Source organism: Drosophila sulfurigaster, chromosome 3 (genome assembly GCF_023558435.1).
Source record: "Drosophila sulfurigaster albostrigata strain 15112-1811.04 chromosome 3, ASM2355843v2, whole genome shotgun sequence".
Classification (NCBI taxonomy): Eukaryota; Metazoa; Arthropoda; class Insecta; order Diptera; family Drosophilidae; genus Drosophila; species Drosophila sulfurigaster.
This window is the reverse complement of record NC_084883.1, coordinates 27518497-27536019: the sequence shown is the minus strand read 5'-3', so window position 1 is coordinate 27536019 and position 17523 is coordinate 27518497. Positions and strand designations below refer to the sequence as shown.

The 17523-nt window shown below is 42.3% G+C and overlaps 2 protein-coding genes across 15 annotated transcripts in view; both read right to left on the bottom strand.

The window, feature by feature from the left end:
* Positions 1 to 17523, bottom strand: part of LOC133843870 (serine/threonine-protein kinase N) — a 42852-nt gene that overhangs the window by 4262 nt on the left and 21067 nt on the right. For 4 of the 13 annotated variants that reach the window (XM_062277620.1, XM_062277621.1, XM_062277619.1 and 1 more), the window contains 4 exons: positions 14749 to 15070; positions 11289 to 11833; positions 2887 to 4191; positions 774 to 1427 (listed from right to left, as the gene is read on the bottom strand). In XM_062277620.1, the coding sequence (XP_062133604.1) occupies positions 774 to 1427; positions 2887 to 4191; positions 11289 to 11833; positions 14749 to 15070 (2826 nt within the window). Of the gene's footprint in view, positions 1 to 773; positions 1428 to 2886; positions 4192 to 11288; positions 11834 to 14748; positions 15071 to 15145; positions 15582 to 17523 lie in introns of those variants that run through there. The other 9 variants (XM_062277616.1, XM_062277618.1, XM_062277622.1 and 6 more) reach the window with 5 other exon arrangements.
* On the bottom strand, positions 5156 to 9237 carry LOC133843873 (uncharacterized). 2 transcript variants are annotated; one of them, XM_062277632.1, is made up of 4 exons: positions 9014 to 9237; positions 7475 to 7836; positions 6980 to 7417; positions 5156 to 6913 (listed from the first exon to the last, which is right to left on the bottom strand). In XM_062277632.1, the coding sequence occupies exons 2-4, from the start codon at positions 7658 to 7660 to the stop codon at positions 5300 to 5302; spliced, it is 2238 nt and encodes a 745-aa protein (XP_062133616.1). In that variant the 5' UTR covers positions 7661 to 7836; positions 9014 to 9237; the 3' UTR covers positions 5156 to 5299. The 2 variants fall into 2 exon arrangements, with proteins under 2 accessions (XP_062133616.1, XP_062133617.1); XM_062277633.1 differs by having other exon boundaries at positions 9093 to 9237.

Genomic DNA, 17523 nt, shown 5'->3' with positions numbered 1-17523 from the left:
CGAATGTCGCGGTTGTTGCTTTTAAATTGTCAAATTTTAAATTTCGTGAGTGTCGTCTATATTCTCTGGCACCTTAGCTAACTGATTCCACTTGCTACACGATAAATTAAGTGCAGACTATTTACTTTTCTGGGGTAGAGTATTGGGTCGTTCGTATTCAACTTATTTAATAATTTATCTTGTTATGGTCAAAATATGGCACCTGTTCAATACAGTAGAACCTCTGTAGAACGCACTTACATATTAACAATCTTAATTATTCAGAGCTTTTTGTTGTTAGATTTAAATAACGCTAAAACTAAATGAGTTTACAACATTACATTCAAAGGCTGCGCCTAATTAGCTGCAATACTTTTTTCATTACAATAACAGTCTACTGTTAACGCTTCTACTCGTGCATGCATTGCTATTTACATAACAGCTTGCTGTTAGTTCAACTACGTGTGCAACTAATGTTATTTACATAGCAATCTACTGTTAACTGTTAACTATGTGCGCTTAACATTTTGCTGTTAGCTGTTACTTCATGTGCATTATGTTATGTTAACTGTTTACTGTTACTGTGCGCTACATGTGCGTGCGTGTGTGTGAGAGTGCGCTGTTAATAATAATTTGAAAAACACGTAAAGCAACTGTAAATCGAACAAAATAACAGTAACAACAATAAAACAGGGAAACACATACAAAAAACAATTGACAAAAACCAAATAACCAAAACCATAGCCAAAGTAACAAAATCAAAAAGGGTATCAAATGAAATAAAACCTCCTAACCTCCACACAGAAACGATCGCCGGCACTGGAACTGTGGCTGGACTGCAGCCCCCCATTGTACAAATACTCATCATCGTCCTCGGGATACTCGACCAACGGGGATGCGGGAATTGGCTCCTCGTCGTCCGCACGACGTCCGCCACTCAGGAGCACGACCGGCGGCAGTGTCAGCACTGGACGATGCAGTTGCTGCTCCACCGCCGATGGCGACTCCTTGGACAAGAGGTTGGGCACCAGGGAAGCATTGATTTGGTGATGATGCATTGCTGGTTGCTGCTGGAACTGAAATTGGTTGCTTATTGGTAAGGAGAGCTCGCTAGCGCTTTGACTGCGATCTTTGTGGAAATGGTTGCTGTTGCTGTGGCTGCTGCTCTGGCTGCAGTTGCTGTTGTGGTGTTGTTGTTGGTTGTGGTGGTGGTGTGGTTGGTGAGTGTGGCGATTGGCGAGCGGCAGAATGCTGGTTAGTGGTTCAGCGAGCACGGGTGGCGACTCTTGCAGGGGCATAACAGCTTCAGCCATGCGCTCCAATTGTTGCTGTTGCTCCAACAACTCGAGCTGTGGCTGCTCCGTTGGTGGTCGCAGCGGGCGACGCAGCGTGTTGGGATACGACTCCAGCTCGGCGAGGAAGTCAAATTCGTGCAACGCATCCTGCAACTGTCGGCGATTAACGGCATCATGACAGCATGGACGTTTACACACACACAAACACACGCACACGCACACCCACACAAACGCAGAGCAGACACACACAACCACACACAATCAGACACACAGACATAGGACAGACAGACAGGCGCAAAGCATGAAGCAAACAGCAGGCAAGAAGAGTGGGAAGAGAGCAAAACGAAGTGATGTCAAGGAGTACATAAAAGAGAGAGAAAGATAAATAACACGACTGTTGATAAGAACGTTTGAACGTGCAACAAAAAGGACAAGAGACACCGGATAGGCAGCGAGTACGACCCACAGAATGAGACAGAAAAGTAGAGAAAGATTGAAAATGAAGAATGAAATAGTAGAAGAAATGAAAAGATAGTGAAAGAAAGAATGAGGAAAAAGTGGGAAAGAGCTAAGCAGAAGCTGTATGCAGAAAGATGAAGTGTCTGATATTGCTAGTTCCATATGGCGGAACTAGTTCAGAAGAGCGTTTTCCATTTCGCGGAACTAGTTCAGTAGAGTAGTATGAATTTGACTGAGATAGCGACTATGAATGCAATTATCACCCTGATATCATGCAGTTCAAAAAAAAAAGAAAAGACTTAAGACCACCTCAACCTATTATAAGCCACCTTTGAACCTTGCATGAGAAATTAACAATATTCTAAATATGTTCCACAGCTGAAAGCATCACTTAAAAATAACTAGTTCTTATACCTTGAAAGAAATTGAATGAAAATGGCTGACATCTAAATCTATTTGAAACTATTGACTTCAAGCATAGGACTATGAACTAGTGTTCCAGCAAATACTATAAAATATAGTATTTTCATAAAAATAATATGCAATTTATCTTCTTTTTTTAGAAAGAAACCAAGTATCGCTTCTATTTATAAATGAAATGAAATGATGTAGTTTAATATAACTACTCAAAAATACACTAATCCTTTACTGAATTCAATTTAAATTGTTCTATTGCATAGTTATTCTTAAATATTTTGATGTCGAAGAATAATATGTATAATGCAGGCGGATACAAATAGTGATGACCAAATGAAGCTCAACCTTGAGCATATCATAGTAGTTCTGTATGGAGTTTTGGTTGCTATTCAAATGACTAAATATATATACCGATAATAATATAATTCAATATATAGGTATGTACAGTTAGAGAGCCAACACCAAAGCAAAAATGGAGCTTTACAGTCTGATGATTGATGGATTGATTGCATTTGTACATAATGAATGGAGCACAGCTGGCAGAGGCACAACGATCAACGATCAATCAGCTACAGATACTTTACAGCTAATCAGTTTATACAAATCGTATCTGTATATGTAGATACTATATAGAATATAGGTAGATATATACAAGTGCGAATAGAGTTTGGTGTAGAAGTGAAAGGTAATTGCCATACACAATTCACAAGCAGAAATAAATAAAACTCAAGCTTACCTCTTGATCCAACACAGGCGTAACAGACTTGAGCACGGGCGGCGGTGGCGGTGCGGTGGTGGGCGCGGCAGTGCGGGTGGGCGGCGTCTTGCCAGGCATCTGCAGGCTGAGCGTATTGGGTCTGCCCGCATTCGAGGCATTGTTGGCAGCCGCTGGCGGCGGCGTCTCCGGGGGCAGCACACTGATGCCCTGCATGTGCATGGACAGTGGACGCATGCCGCTCAAGCCGCTGGCAGCGGGATCGGGATACTCGCCTGGGGTCTCCACATGCTCGTGAAGTCCTGCATCCGGGTCGAACTCCATGTTCTGGGCCTGTTCGCCGGGTGAATACGGTTCGGGTTCGATGGCAAGTGCATCGGAGGAAGGCGTGCGAGAAATCGGCGACTCGGAGTCGCGTGACACGTTGTTGCTGGCCAACGGAGGCGAGGCCCGACCCACCGAGACGGTGGAGCCAGCGGAGGTGAGGTGTCCGTGACTCGGTGGATTGCGCTTGAGCAATCGGCCCCAGGTGGCCACATTGATGTTCATTTGCTTGGCACGCGGTATATTCTTGGCCTGCTGGCGATTGAAGATCATGCGTTGACGGCGCAGTTTCGGTTTCTGCGAGATCATCGGATTGAGAAACTTGATCTCGGCAAAGAGCAGACCCTGCGGCTCCAGCTGCAGTGCCATGCCATGGCGCACATCGTCAATGAACTCCTCCAAGCGCAACACCTTCACAGCGCACAGTGAACGCCAGTCCCGCCAATAAACGCCAATCTCAAGCTCCCTGGAGCGATCTAGATCGATGGAGAAACGCTGATCCCAAGCCTGCTGCGAGCAGGGCTTCCACGACGTCTGTTCCACCGTGATGTTGTCCAGCTTGATGACCGCCATGATTTCGAACGAGGTCTCGTCTTTCACCGAGTAGCTCTTGGAGCTGCTGCGCGACGTGACGCCCTTGACAAAGCTGCGCAGATCCCCCGGACTCGAGTTGTTGTCCTTGTCGCGTCGCGAACGTCCAGGCACATCCTCCAACAGATCCTGACAGCCCATCAGACGCACCTCCAGCTTGCCCGTGACGCTGGCACACCGGCCCAACGACGATACTGATTGATACGACTTGCCCCCCAACAATCCCCCGGGACCCGATTGCAGCGATGTGTAGTGCACGGGCGCCGGCGACGTCGATTGCTGGACAATCTGCAGCTCCTGCTTGAGCAGCTGGGCGGTGGGCGAGTCGCTGGGCAACTCCTGGCGACGCAGTTCCAGGGAGTACCGCAAGAGATCAAGTTTACGCGACGACTCCGACAGACGGCCATGTGCCTGCAAAAGAGAATGGAATAAAATATTATGAGTATAAAGAAATAAACAATGCTAAGTTGCGGAATATAAACAACAAGTTCTTTTTTTTAACACTAATTTATTTATTTATTGTTTATTACATTACCAACAATTAAGAACTGATTCAGCGCACATTTCGTGTGTGTATGTGAGGAACATTCTGAACAATATTTAAACTTAAATCACTAAAGTAAGGCACAGCTGTGGCATGGATCGATCGGTTTTTGGGTTTGAAATGGATTGGATTTCGGGTTGGGATTGGGTTCTGTGGTTAATGGGTGGTTGGCAACTTATGCAGAGTGTTAAATGCAAGCTAAAGCAACAAGAAATTGTTAACATCGATGCGTACCGAAGTTGAATTGCCAATGCAGAGTTTGAAATCGAACAGAAGTCAAATTTAAACTTTGAGAAACACTTTGTTTAGCTAAAAAGAAAGCTTCTAAGCGTTGCAAACAATTTAGATACCTTCCAAAAGATCAATTTTAATTGTATATTTAGGCTAAAACATAAACATAAAATGAACCATTTGAAGTTTGACACCCTAATTTAAGAGATCTGAAACGGACGTAAAGATATTCCTACCAAATAATTAATCTTTAAAGGAGACTTTACCAAAATTTCTTACGTACATTTACTCCTTAAGAATTCTTATATTTTCTATTATATCTGATTAGACGTAGCGAAATTCTTAAGAATTAATGAATCTTTAATGGAGAATTTAGCAAACAACTTTAATTATACGTATGTACCTAAGAAATCCTTAAACAAATAATTCATCTGATCTAAGGTCTCCCTAAAAATTCGTGCTCTTCCTCTCTAATTTCCGAGTATCTATATTAGTTATTTCTTATCTTAGAGTGTGTTTAAAATAGATAATTATTTTAACTTCTTCATATTCTTCCCCATTATTTCTCTTTTCCTTCGGACTTCAACTTCTTCCTAATTCTTCCTATGAGCTTCCATTCCTTATCAGACGGACACTGCTTCCACTCACTTCATTATCCTATTTCTACAGCTCTGCAATGACAAAATGATGTTCTTTTTTTTTTGGTTTAGTGTCTATCTAATTGTTTCCTAAGCACTAGTCCAGTTAGGGCTGCGGTCGTCGAAGCAACGGTCGCTCGCCGAGGGAAAAGGCGCGTCCGCGCAGCTGGAAACGTTCGGCGAGCCAGCGCTGGCAACTTTCGCAGTGGCAGTTGGGATTCTTGGTGGGACCGACATGATGTCCCGGTTTGCGCATGGCAACCACATTGCCAAAGCGACGCGTTTTCTCCAAATGCTCCTGGGTGTAGCCCGAGACCACAGACGTCTCGCTGGCCAAGCTCGGACTGTCGCGTGAGATGTCAAAGCGTCGCGGCAACAATGGAGACGGCATTACAGTGCCAAAAGTAGTGGCTGATGTAGTGCTGGGCGGTGCCTCACTGCCGCATCTCAGCACTGTGCTGGCTGCCGAGAGCAGCTGTGGAGAACTGCGTTCCGACGAAGGCGAACCGGGTGCCGCTTGCACGCTGAGATTGTCGCGTGCCTCGCTCTTCCAGCGATACCCCGGATGCAGTCGCTTGAAAGGATCGATACCAGCGGCAGCAGCGCCCGTTACACTCGTCACTGGTGCCGTCTGTGGCGGCGTTTGCAATGGCGTTGGCTCGGGACTGGCAGGCGGACCAAAGAACTGCAGGAATCCGGGACGATTGCGTTGCAGATGCAACATCTGATGCACCTGCCGTCCGGGATACGTGCTGAAACCCATGTTGGACTCAGAGAAGGCATCCGATTCCGAAGGCAGAGTATCGCTGCGCTGAAACAAGCCACGCTGCGACTGCACCTCCGTGATGGTCGTCAGGTGTGGATGCGGTGACGTCGACAAAGGCATCGCTGTTGTCGGTTGTGTTGGCGGCTGCTCCAAGGAGTGTTGTCGCGACCAAAGGCGTTCCATTTGCCTGATGCGCACACGATCCAACGAGTTCTCATAGTCAAAACTATCGGATTTGGTGAGCGCAGCAAACGCTGGCAAACTAGGCGTGTCAAGTTCATCTGTCTCCTTCCAGGAGGAGTCTACACAGTCGCCAGCGAGCACACTCGACACGCTGCTGCAAGTGGCATCCCTGGGCATTGTGGAACGCGAGGAATTGGGATACGAGCTGCTCTGTGTCTCGTCGCTGGGCTGACGCTGGTATTTCTGGCGAAGATTAGACAACTTGACAGCTCGCTGATCGCCAATGTGCTGGCGAAAGAGCATCTGTTTAGATTCGATGATCTCCTCGGCTGTGCTGCACTTCGTGATGCCATGTCCGAGGTTCAATTGTTGTGGTTGTTGCTGTTGCTGCTGCTTGGCAGCTCCTCCTCCTGGTTGAGGTGACTTTTGTGCAAGGCGACGCGGCAAAGCGCCGCTGGAAATGCGCTGATGACGCAGCAGCATCTGCTCATTGTCGAGCACCGTTTGTGGCGTGGAATTAGAGTCCAACTCATACAGATGCTGCTTGCTGTCCGCCTCCGAATCGGAGCTAGACGCGTCGGCATCCGCCTGCAGCTCATCCTCATCCTCCTCGGACCCAGTGCAGTAGACATCGATGTGCACAGTGCGTGGCTTCTTCTCGCCCAGATTGGGCAGACGTGGCGACGGCGTTGCCGGCAATTGTGGTATGCGTGGCAGCGACGTTGACTTGAATGTGGACGAGGGCGTGGTTGGCGTGGGCGAGTAGGTTGGCTACAAAGAATGAAAGACAACATGAAGCTGATGCTGCTACTGCTGTTGTTGCTCAGACTATCTCACCACAAAGGTGTTCGCCTCCTCCGCATGCCGCCGGCTCGAGAAGTTCATCAGCGACTCGGTTGTGGCACGTCGCTGATCGTAGGCGGCGGGCCGACGCTTCAACTGTTGCTGCTGCTGCTGTTGTTGTTGCAGTCGTTGCTCCTCCGTATCGCTGGTCTGTGAATAGGCATCGCGCAGCTGCTGTGCTCGCACTTTGCTGTGATAGACAAACGGCTCGTTCAACGTCTCCAGCTGTTCGGGCAGAAAGTCTGCCACGGCCGAGACGACAATGTTGCAGGTGCTGCGGCAACGTGTGCCACACACCTGAGCCGTAACGCCACCAGCTGGTGCCTCCACCTGCGGTGCCTGCGTCACTCTCGATGCCTGCGGACTGCCAAAAGCCGAGTCCGCATACGTGGCCGATGAGTTGGTGCTGCGAAAGCTTGTGGCAGCCGTTGCCTACAAAGGTCGCTGATTAATTTCCATACTTGAACAGTCAGCAATCGGCTTGCTTACCTTCTCCTGTTCCGCCTCGGGCGTGCACCACTTGTAGACAACTCGCACCGGATGCAGAGGATCCTGTGCATTGTACTCCTGCTGCACCGGTTCCCCGCCCCGTGCGAATGTCAACTGTGCGCGCACAGTCCACTCTGCGGTGAGTTCATGTGGCAGTGGAGGATCCTCCACGCGTTTCTCACTCATTATCAACACTCACACACACGCACACACACACACAATGTTCGGGACACACTCTTTAGACACACATGTTGCTAACGTTGTTCAAGGTGCGCCTCCAATTTGGTTACTACTCGATGAGAACACGCTTTGAGATCGGCACAGATATGCGGCATATAGTCTTGATATTCTTATAGATTATGCTAAAAATATAACGCGAAAACGTTGCTCTTGATAGTTCGACAAACAAACAAACTGCGAACTAATCCACAGGCGAGGGCAGCTCAAGAAGTGATCGAGAAAATGCTAAACCACAGACACAAATCAATCATTTCAATTCAAAAGGTGCAAATTGATTATAACATAAGTTATAAGTTTCACCAGCAAAAACTATTACAATACTCAATCAAATAAATCAATGTATAAAATTTAAAATCTTGTAATAATTTAAAGCAAATTCATGAAAATTTCACCAGCAAAAACTATGCTCTCCGAAATGAATTCATCATCTGAATCAATCTATAAAACTTAATTGAATTCGCCAAAGATCACAGGGAAAATGTTTGTTCCATTTGTTGCACTGATCCAAAAGGCACTAATAACTCAACTTTAATTAAAATTTATTGCTTAATGCAAATTGAAAAGCTAAAAATAAGCGTCACAGACAAATCAGACGTGAAATATCGCAGCACAGATAATTTGATAAATGTGCCATGCGAATAGCCATATATAACAACTGATTCATCACGACTTTTGCATATATCTTTATTGAGCACAAATTGGAAATGACTTCACGAGTTTGGCCGAAACAATTTCAATCACTTTTTAAGCCACCCTCGCACAGTGGGCGGTTTTATTGTTATTCTTGCATCTCTTTATTAATTTTTCTTTCTTTATTCTTGCGTGGATTTTTCTTTAAATTAAATATTATTTTTAGCTTCATTCAACGACGCACAAAACAAGCGAAACACTTTCAGTTTTTATTTTAGTTTTGTTTTTTTTTTCACGCGGCTTGTACAATTTTTGTTTCTAATTTTATGTGCATTTATTTATAAGTTCGTTGAGTTCGTTGTTGTAAAATACTAAAAATCGCAAGATGACCTCAAAAGCCTATTTGGGCCAAAGCACGCACGAAAATAAAAATGCAGCGCTCAACAACAACAACAACAAAGGCGGAAAAATGTAATAATAAAATACATAAAAATAAAAAAAAAAAATTACGCAATTTGTACAGAAAATGAAATTAAACTTTTGAGCACACGCTGCGTATGCGTAATGTTTATGCCTGGAATCAAAGTGAGAGTGCGTTTGTGTTTGATGTACTATATATATGTATATATCTCTTTTATTTTTGCGTATGTGACTGTCGCATTTAATTACATCTGCATAAAGTTTTCAACCGAAAAAAATGCGTTGCAGACCGAAAAGTAATTAAAAATTTTTTTTTTAAAAATTATACCAAAAAAGAAATGAAAAGAAAAGAAACCAAAACCGAAACCGAAACGTCACGAGGCAAAAACAAAAAGGAAAATAACGGAAAAACGGCGAACGAAAAACACGCAAAACGCGCACGCAGCCCAAACGGCAACTGAACTCAACTGAAACTGAAAATGCGTGAAAATTTGCTAGAGAACAAATTGTGTGTGTTTCATGTGTCTCACTCGCTCTTCTCTCTCGCTCTCTCTCTCTGTCTGTGATATATGCACAGATCGTAGAAACTCTATATAGATAGATTTATATATGTGCATATATATCTATTCAGCATAGTTCTATTAATGTTTAGCAAACACACAACATGAGCAAAGGGCATTTGGCTGACCGTTTTTGTTTATCTCCTCCGATGGGGAGCGGGGAACAAGACGTCGAAGGCAGGCATGAAAATATCCAAGAAAAACATCTGTTGCTGGCTGCTGGTTGCTGTTGTTGCATGTGTTTATGTCAAAAACTGCACTCCCATCAACAGAAGAATTTCCACCCCTTTCCGTTGCACAAATAAATAAGCTGTGGCCAGCCAACAAACGGAGGAATAAAGATTCCTCTACAGAATATATAGGCCACGCATGGACCGAGAGACAGAGAGAAAGAGAGGAATTGTTGGTCAATATGTAATTTGTAATGTTGAGTACGAGAAATGCCAATGGGGCGCGCAAAGAGTCGAATAACAACAAAGCCACAAAACAGCATCAGTCAACACAAATAAATCAGAGTAGCGTGGACACAAAGCAATCATCTGTCCACGCGACAGGAAGTCGGAAATATTGTGCAACCTGCTGCGAAGACGAAGCACCACAGCAGCAGGGGCACACAAATTGTGGCACATCGACAAGCGTATACTCTCTGGGGGAGAGACCATGGATTACACACTATTTAAATGTCTTTTAGTGACCATGGATTACAAGAGCTTAAGCATAAATAAAGGAAGAGCGAGTAACTTAGTTAAATCTACTGTGTAAAACCCAGTTAGTTAGAGAAGCTCTACATATGCTGTCACACATATTTAACCATTATTTTATGGGCAAGGATTGCACTAGGGAAGTGCATTTAAATATTTATACAGAACAATCAGATTGCCAGGAATTTGTCGGTCATCATCAGCAGTAAGTACGAGAATGTGAACTCAATTTCCTTTGGCATAAAATATGCAACGCAATGTGGTCTAGATAAATGCTCTATCTAATACAGTAAAGCAACGACTTTGCCTAGCAATTTAGTATTTACAATATTAATCTTCAAAATTACAATTAAAATATTAAACTCCTATAATTTAAATATAAAATATAAATGTTGAAATATATATAGATATTAATCGAAAATATTTCAAATTTAAAATATTAATCTTTAATATTAAAAGTCTAATTGTAATCTCAAATACTTTAAATAGAATTTCTAGGCTTTCCTATGTCATCTTACACTATTTAAATGCAAAGAAAACTGAACAATTTTGCTCAAATAAACTTCAAAGTAAATCATTGTTCTGCGAAATTCCGCCACTTAAAATAAATACATTTTAGATCACAATATTTTAAGCACTTTTTCGCAATAAAAATGGCAAATTCTCTTTAAGCTGTGCAATTTCATATTAATGCCGCCGCTTTAACTCAACATACCGCCCGCTAAATAGTTCCCAAATCCGCGAGCATGTCGACACAATGTCTGAAGGGCCAGCCAAGACCCAGAGAAGAGGAGCCTGGCTGACATTCTTCAAAATGCCGCGCAAGTAAATTAATGAGGCGACAGTTAGCACATAAGAAAACTTAAAGACGAGGAAAAAATTGAAATATTTTCAACAGCCGCGTAATTAGCCTCGTTTTTTTGTTCGCCTCGTTGTTTAGTGGTTTTTTTGTTTCGCCTTAAGGCAATCGGCATACGGCATACGACACGTATACGCAATGCGCACATGAATCATACGCCGTGTGGCACACGCCACACACAACTGGCAGCTGCTTCGCCTCTCTCTCTCTCTGTCTCCCTCTCTCTCTCAGACATTCTCACTCGCACGTTTTAATGCTGGGCAGGCCTTGCGATTGGACCGCCCCCGCGGTTCGCGAACTTACCTGGCCAACGGCCAGATCTACAAATGCTATTTGGGTTAATCTAATTAGAAAATAAGTCGCGGTGGCTAGCAGGTAAGTAGCATTAACTAGGGCACACTCACCTCTTGCAATGCCTTCTTGTCTGGCGCACGATTCGCCGTCTGCAACGTGCGTATGACATTCTTGGCTCCATCGACGACGGCGGCCTCGATGCGCAAACGATGACGCAGCTCCTCGATGCGCTCCTCCAGCGTCGTCTCCAGGCTCTGCACTTGCGTTAATCCGCTGCCAGTGCCAAGAATTCCGACACCGCCATGCTCTTCGTTTTGCTGACGCGCGGCTTTCATGCGATCCGCCTGCTCGCGATTCTGTTTGACTTTGATGATGCGCAAGCGTAGAAACTCAATCTTGGCCTTTGAATCGTCGAGCATTTGATGCGCCTCCGCCAGCAGCTTCTTGTCGCATCCGATGCCCAGCGATTGAATCATATTCTCGGCGCCCGTTTTCACCTTCATCTCGATCTGCAGCTGCTTCTCCAGCGAGGCCAGCACTTTGTCATTGGGCGTTGCCGGTGCACCGCCTGCACCTGCGGCCATCGCATTGTTGCCATCCAAACCGCCAAACTGTGCAGCACCGCTGCCATCAATGCCACTAAATGCGATTGCTTCTGTAAACACACGAAGGATGGAACAAAGGCGAAATTTTTATTGGTATTTCGATAGCGTAAACAAATGTTCGTTCGTTATTGGATATTGTATAAGATCTGGGAGAGTTTATGTACACAATAGTTCAACAAACTAGTGAGAAAGTATGCTCGACTGTGAGATACCCGCTAAATAATTTCGATAAAAGCTAAACTATACAGTATTATTGGTAAATTATATCCTAAACCCTAAATTATATTTACTGACAAAATTCTACAAACATATCGATATACTATTGAATTAAAACTATACCATAAAGTATTATCTTCTTTACCAGATTGTCAATTATTTCTTCAGTTATTTCTAAGATTTTAAACCAATAGTAAAGACTGAAGGGGCATAAAATAAAGGAACATTTTTTTTGCAAATTTGGAAGCATAAACCAATGTTCGCTATTGTATCTTGTATAAGATCTGGTTGAATTTAAGTACACAATAGTTAAAAAAACAAATTCGATACGCTGCACAATTTCAATAAATGCGAAACAGTAGAAAAATATACCGACAAAATATATATATTATATACTATATATTATATATACTACTGAGTTCAAAATATACCATAGAGTTATGCAATATACCAGATTGTCAAATATTTTTGAATTTCTTCTTGAGTAAATTCTGAGATTTTTATCTGATCGCAGCCAATCGCAAAGTGCCAGAAAGCTGTAATACTCTTCTACCCTACGAATAACGGGTATAAAAAGAGAAAATTATCTGTATCCATTCCATTCTGTTTTCATTGCTGCGCATCTTGTAGTCTAATTGCCTCCGTAATTCTATTCTAATTAGCTGTAATCGCTTCACTCTGACACTGACCTTGGCCACTCGACCACACGCTGATTACTGTGTAAAGGGTGTCAGAGCGTTTAACCGCATGCTGGCAAATGTCAAGGGTCAACTGTGATTAACATGGCTTAAACGTTTCACACAGGTCGCTTCACTTGACCGCCAGCTGACTGGATGACACACACCCAACCCATCTCCCATCACCCATTAGCCATTGCCCATTTCTCACTGCATCCCAACCCATTTCATCTCAAATCAGCAGCTGCTGCCATCAGTCAGCGGCAGCCACCGTTTTGTTTACAGTTTGCAGTTAACAGTTTAATATGGTTGCATAGACGTCAATTAAGTTGCAACTTGTGGCGGTGTGTGTGTGTGTGTGTGTGTGGTTGCGGCTGCCACACAGCAAACGCATCATGCAACAGCCACTAATGGACTTCACGAAGTTCGAGGCGGAGCTAGTTGAAGGATTGTGTGGCACCTTAATGGAATGTGATGATATTTAAGCAAGTTAAATTGTTTATTGCAAAGTTAAGAAGTAAAGAAAATCTTTAATGAATTGTGATGATATTTTACCAAGTTAAATTGTTGATTTATTGGAAAAGTTGGCAACTGTGTCAAACTTATGAACTGAAATATACCAACACCTATAATTGGTATATTAATATACAATTGCTTTCAAAATATACCTAGAGTATGTATTATACCAGATTCGAAGAAAGTGTATTTTAAATATTTTTATGCTGAAACAATCCTCAATAAAAATGGCATGGAATTCATACAGTATTTTAATAATTAATTGGGTAGATGCCAACGAAAAAAATATAATGCAAATATAATGAGAGTAAAGATGAAAATATAAAAAGCGAGACTTTGAAGGCTATGCAACTAATTGGCTTTATTAATGAGGAAATCAGCAAAGAAATGAATTCTGATAAAAATGGTTATAAATAGCAATTGCGCTGGCAACTCGACAACTTCTTTAACATTTAGTATTTGCGCTTCCTGAATCATTGCATAAATGTTTATCTGAGGCAGAGAATGTGCTTACGGGACGAAGTACTCGCTGAGCTCTGCGTTTTATGCCTGGCGCTGGCGAGTTGATCTATTTATCAAGAGGCATTTTTCATGAAAATTCTCAACGAAATTTCCGTCTGCTGCTTTGGAATGTCATTTAGCTATAGCTGCAGTTGTTGTTTGTTGTAGTAGAGCAAGTGAACTGGCTGACTGACTGACTGACTGAGTGGCAGCTGCTGCCAAACATATCAATCAATTCAGCACATGAAGCTTTCAACGCCACACACAACGAGATGATGTTGATGATGAAGCTGATGATGAGGCTGATGCTGATGGAATCTACTGTTGATGGTAGCAGCTTCTTTTGTTGTTGTTGCTGTGTGTTGTTGCTGCTGTTGGCCAAACACGGAAGCAGATAGAACAACGCGAGACAGTCGAACAAACCGAAACGTTGAACAGTCACATTTCATGCCACTTGTGTCAATAGTTGAAAGAAAAAGAAACTAAACAAAAAAGAACCCAAGATAGTGCACATGACTAAGACATACCCTACAGCTATAACTGGGAAGCATTTCAGTTTACAAAACTATACTTTAATAGCTTGTTTAATTATAGTTATCAGTATCTCAAAACATTTCTTTAACTTATCTTTCTCCCATAACTATTACAACTCTCTGCCTCCTCGTTTTAATTACAGGGTATATGGGAGTACACAAAAACTTGACACTCGCCAAGTGTTTTGCTATAGATACGCGATAGGAGAGCAAGCGAACGATAAACGCACAAGTACTTCGCGCCAGGTAATGTAAGAGAACACGCAAAGCGCTCGCCATAGATACAAATGTATCTAGCAGATAAAATAAATAGATGGATGGATGGATGGATGTATAAGCAGGCAGACAGACAGACAGATGGCAGTTTGCGTGACAAATACCCGTTAAGATATGACGACTAAACGGTTAGCTTTTTTATTGTTTGCTTTGCTTCTTTTTTGTGTTTTTTATAGGGGAGTAGGCAATCAAGTGTCGGTTGTTAATGCCACCAAAAGGTGGCTTCAAATCCGTGGCATAACTTACCTTGACCATTGCTATTGACCGCCGTGTTGGCGGAGGTTAGCAGTATTTGACTTTCGAGCTCCTGCAGCTCGGACTTTAGTTCGGCCAATTTGCTTTTGCTCTTCTTCACGAGCACGGCGACATCGCTGAGCGAGCGACGATCCTTGGCGACTTCGCGCAGCTTCTCGGCGCCCTCCTTGATCTTCAGCTCCTTGCGTATCTCGCGTCTGATGGCCTCTTTGATCTCTTCGAGCCGTATGGACATACAGCTCTCGGGCAGATTCTCTGTGAAGCCATACTTATGACTAAGCTCGTACAGAACGGGATGCTTTATGTATTCGCCCTGTAAAAGAAAATGCAACCATATTAATTAAACTTGAAAGTAGAATTAACAAAAGGTTTTAGTTTAGTAGCCTGCCTCGTTGATTGCTTCGCCCGAGTCGGTTATCAAGGTATCGGTGTAGAAGATGCCACCGTTGGATGACTCGAAATTCGAAACGATGCGTTGCCACAAACGCGAGGCACTCGCTCGCCGTCTTATCGAGCTTGTTGTCGATGTTGCACGGCGACCCCGTGGCAATGAGTTGCATTTGCGTGGTCTGAACTCCTCATCGGAGATGTTTGTTGCCTCGGTTTTTGGCTGCGCGTTTAACATGCTGCGTATTCGCTTAACCAGATTCGACATTTTTTTTGTGTTTGTTTTTGTTTCTGTTTTATTTCGTTTCGTTAGAATTTCGATTGGGTTTATGTTTTAGTTGTTGTTGTGGTCACAGTCTGTGTTGTTGTTATTTTCTTGTGACCAGTTCATGGTAATTAGACGACTTGCGTCGACTTTTCACACGGCTCCACGAGAGCTGTCAGTTATCAAGAAAATGTACAAGAGTTGGTTGAAAAGCGAAAGAGAGAGAGAGGAAATAACAACAACTCTGGAAAGGAGAAGCTTGAAGCTTCTTTGGACTGGTTCTAGATTGCCATATCATCATCATATCATCAGAGCATTGCGGCGACAACACGAGAAAGTTAAATGAAGCTGATAAATTCTCAGTTCTCAGTTCTCTTTTTTCCGATCTGATATCAAACCACATTCATTCATTCATTTATTCACGCACTCAATCATTCACCCGGCGCGTCAGCAATTATGATGCAAATTACAAACAGAGAATAAAAAAAACGAGGCTTCTAATCAAGTTCAATTGCAATGTACAAATCAATTCTTGTCACAAAACTTTCACGCCTCTTACAATTCTGAGAATCGTTAAAAACTTTCTTCAATTGTCATAGAACGACGACATGAAACAGAAAGTTGGGTAAAACCCAAACTGAAGCTAGCATATAATTATAGCAGAATTATTTTATTTGAAACGAAAGTTTTTTTTTTTACGTTTATTTTGAAATGGAAACCATAAGCAAATAAAAATAATCAGCATTGAATTCATTAAAGCAAGTGTTTGCCAATGATAATACAAGAATTTTAAGGGGGGGTAAGCAAAGTAATGCTTATAATTCCTGAGAGTTTTATTACGATGGGATAAAAATTTTAGAAGTTATTTAAGATATAATTCTGTATAGCAAATTACGCTTACTGCAATCGGGTTTTAGCCGCTTTGAATTATATGGTATATTTCAAAAGTAGTTCTTTAACTATGTACCAAATATGTAATTCGGTATATTATTTGGTATCTCTTATTAAAAATACCGCACTGTTTTACTTTTATTCAAAATGGGTGGCGCGTATCTCAAAGTCGAGCACACTCGATTGTAACTTTCTTACGTGTTTTATCTTTACCTTAGTAAAATTAACATCACTAAAACGAAGCTGTAATTAAGGTACAAGTATTTTATGTTTATTTCGAAATATTTTGAAATGCAAGCCAGAAGTAAACAAAATAATCATTCAGGGTTTAGATTAAATTCCATTTGCTAATGATAATACAAGAATGTAATGCTTACAATTTTTATCAGAAGCTTAGTAAAATGGAAACTATTATGTTTATATCATAATAAGAAGGGGGCCATAGACACATAGCACAACATGGCACTATAAATACGTCTGTTAATGCCAGATAAGAGAAGTTTATATTCCGCATGACTCGAAGAAAAAAAAAATAAAAACATAAGCAACAGCCTTTGTTTACGTTGCAATTTTTTGAGTCAAAACTCTTACATAGTAAGCGACAAGTCTCAGCTGGCAATTTGTTGTTATTACTCGAACCTTTTTCCGTATAAATATTATTATTAAACCCGGACAGAGATCGCATTGTTAGCTTGTCACGAACCCCTGGCATTTATATTAATATATTGTGCGATTTTTTTGTATTTTTCAGTAGTTTACTTTGTAAGTCGACACAGCTGGAGATCGAATTGATTTTTTTCGTTTTTTGCTCTTTTCTTTTTATCCCACAATTAAGAATTGATAAGTTCCAAAAGACGCGTAGTTTGTATTTCTACTTTAGAGAGCGTTGCCAATTGACTGCAAAATTTGCATTAATTATTGGCAACTGTGAACTGTGAGTGTCTGTAAACTGAACTTGACTCATTGCCAATTAGCCTGAATATGGTCAGCACAGCAGCAACAGCAGCTGTCAGTTGGCCATGTTTGCGACTCGGCGCACAACGCGTTGAATATTTATAAGAATTTCTCCAGTTCCCAAAAACACAAAAATGAATTATCACTCTTAACAATTGCTCTGACGACGACGACTTTATGCGACTTTAATGGCTTCGAATGTAGGGCTCGCCACATTTAATTGATCGATTGCACAATGCGGAGAGAACAGTCGAAAATTCTCTTATAAA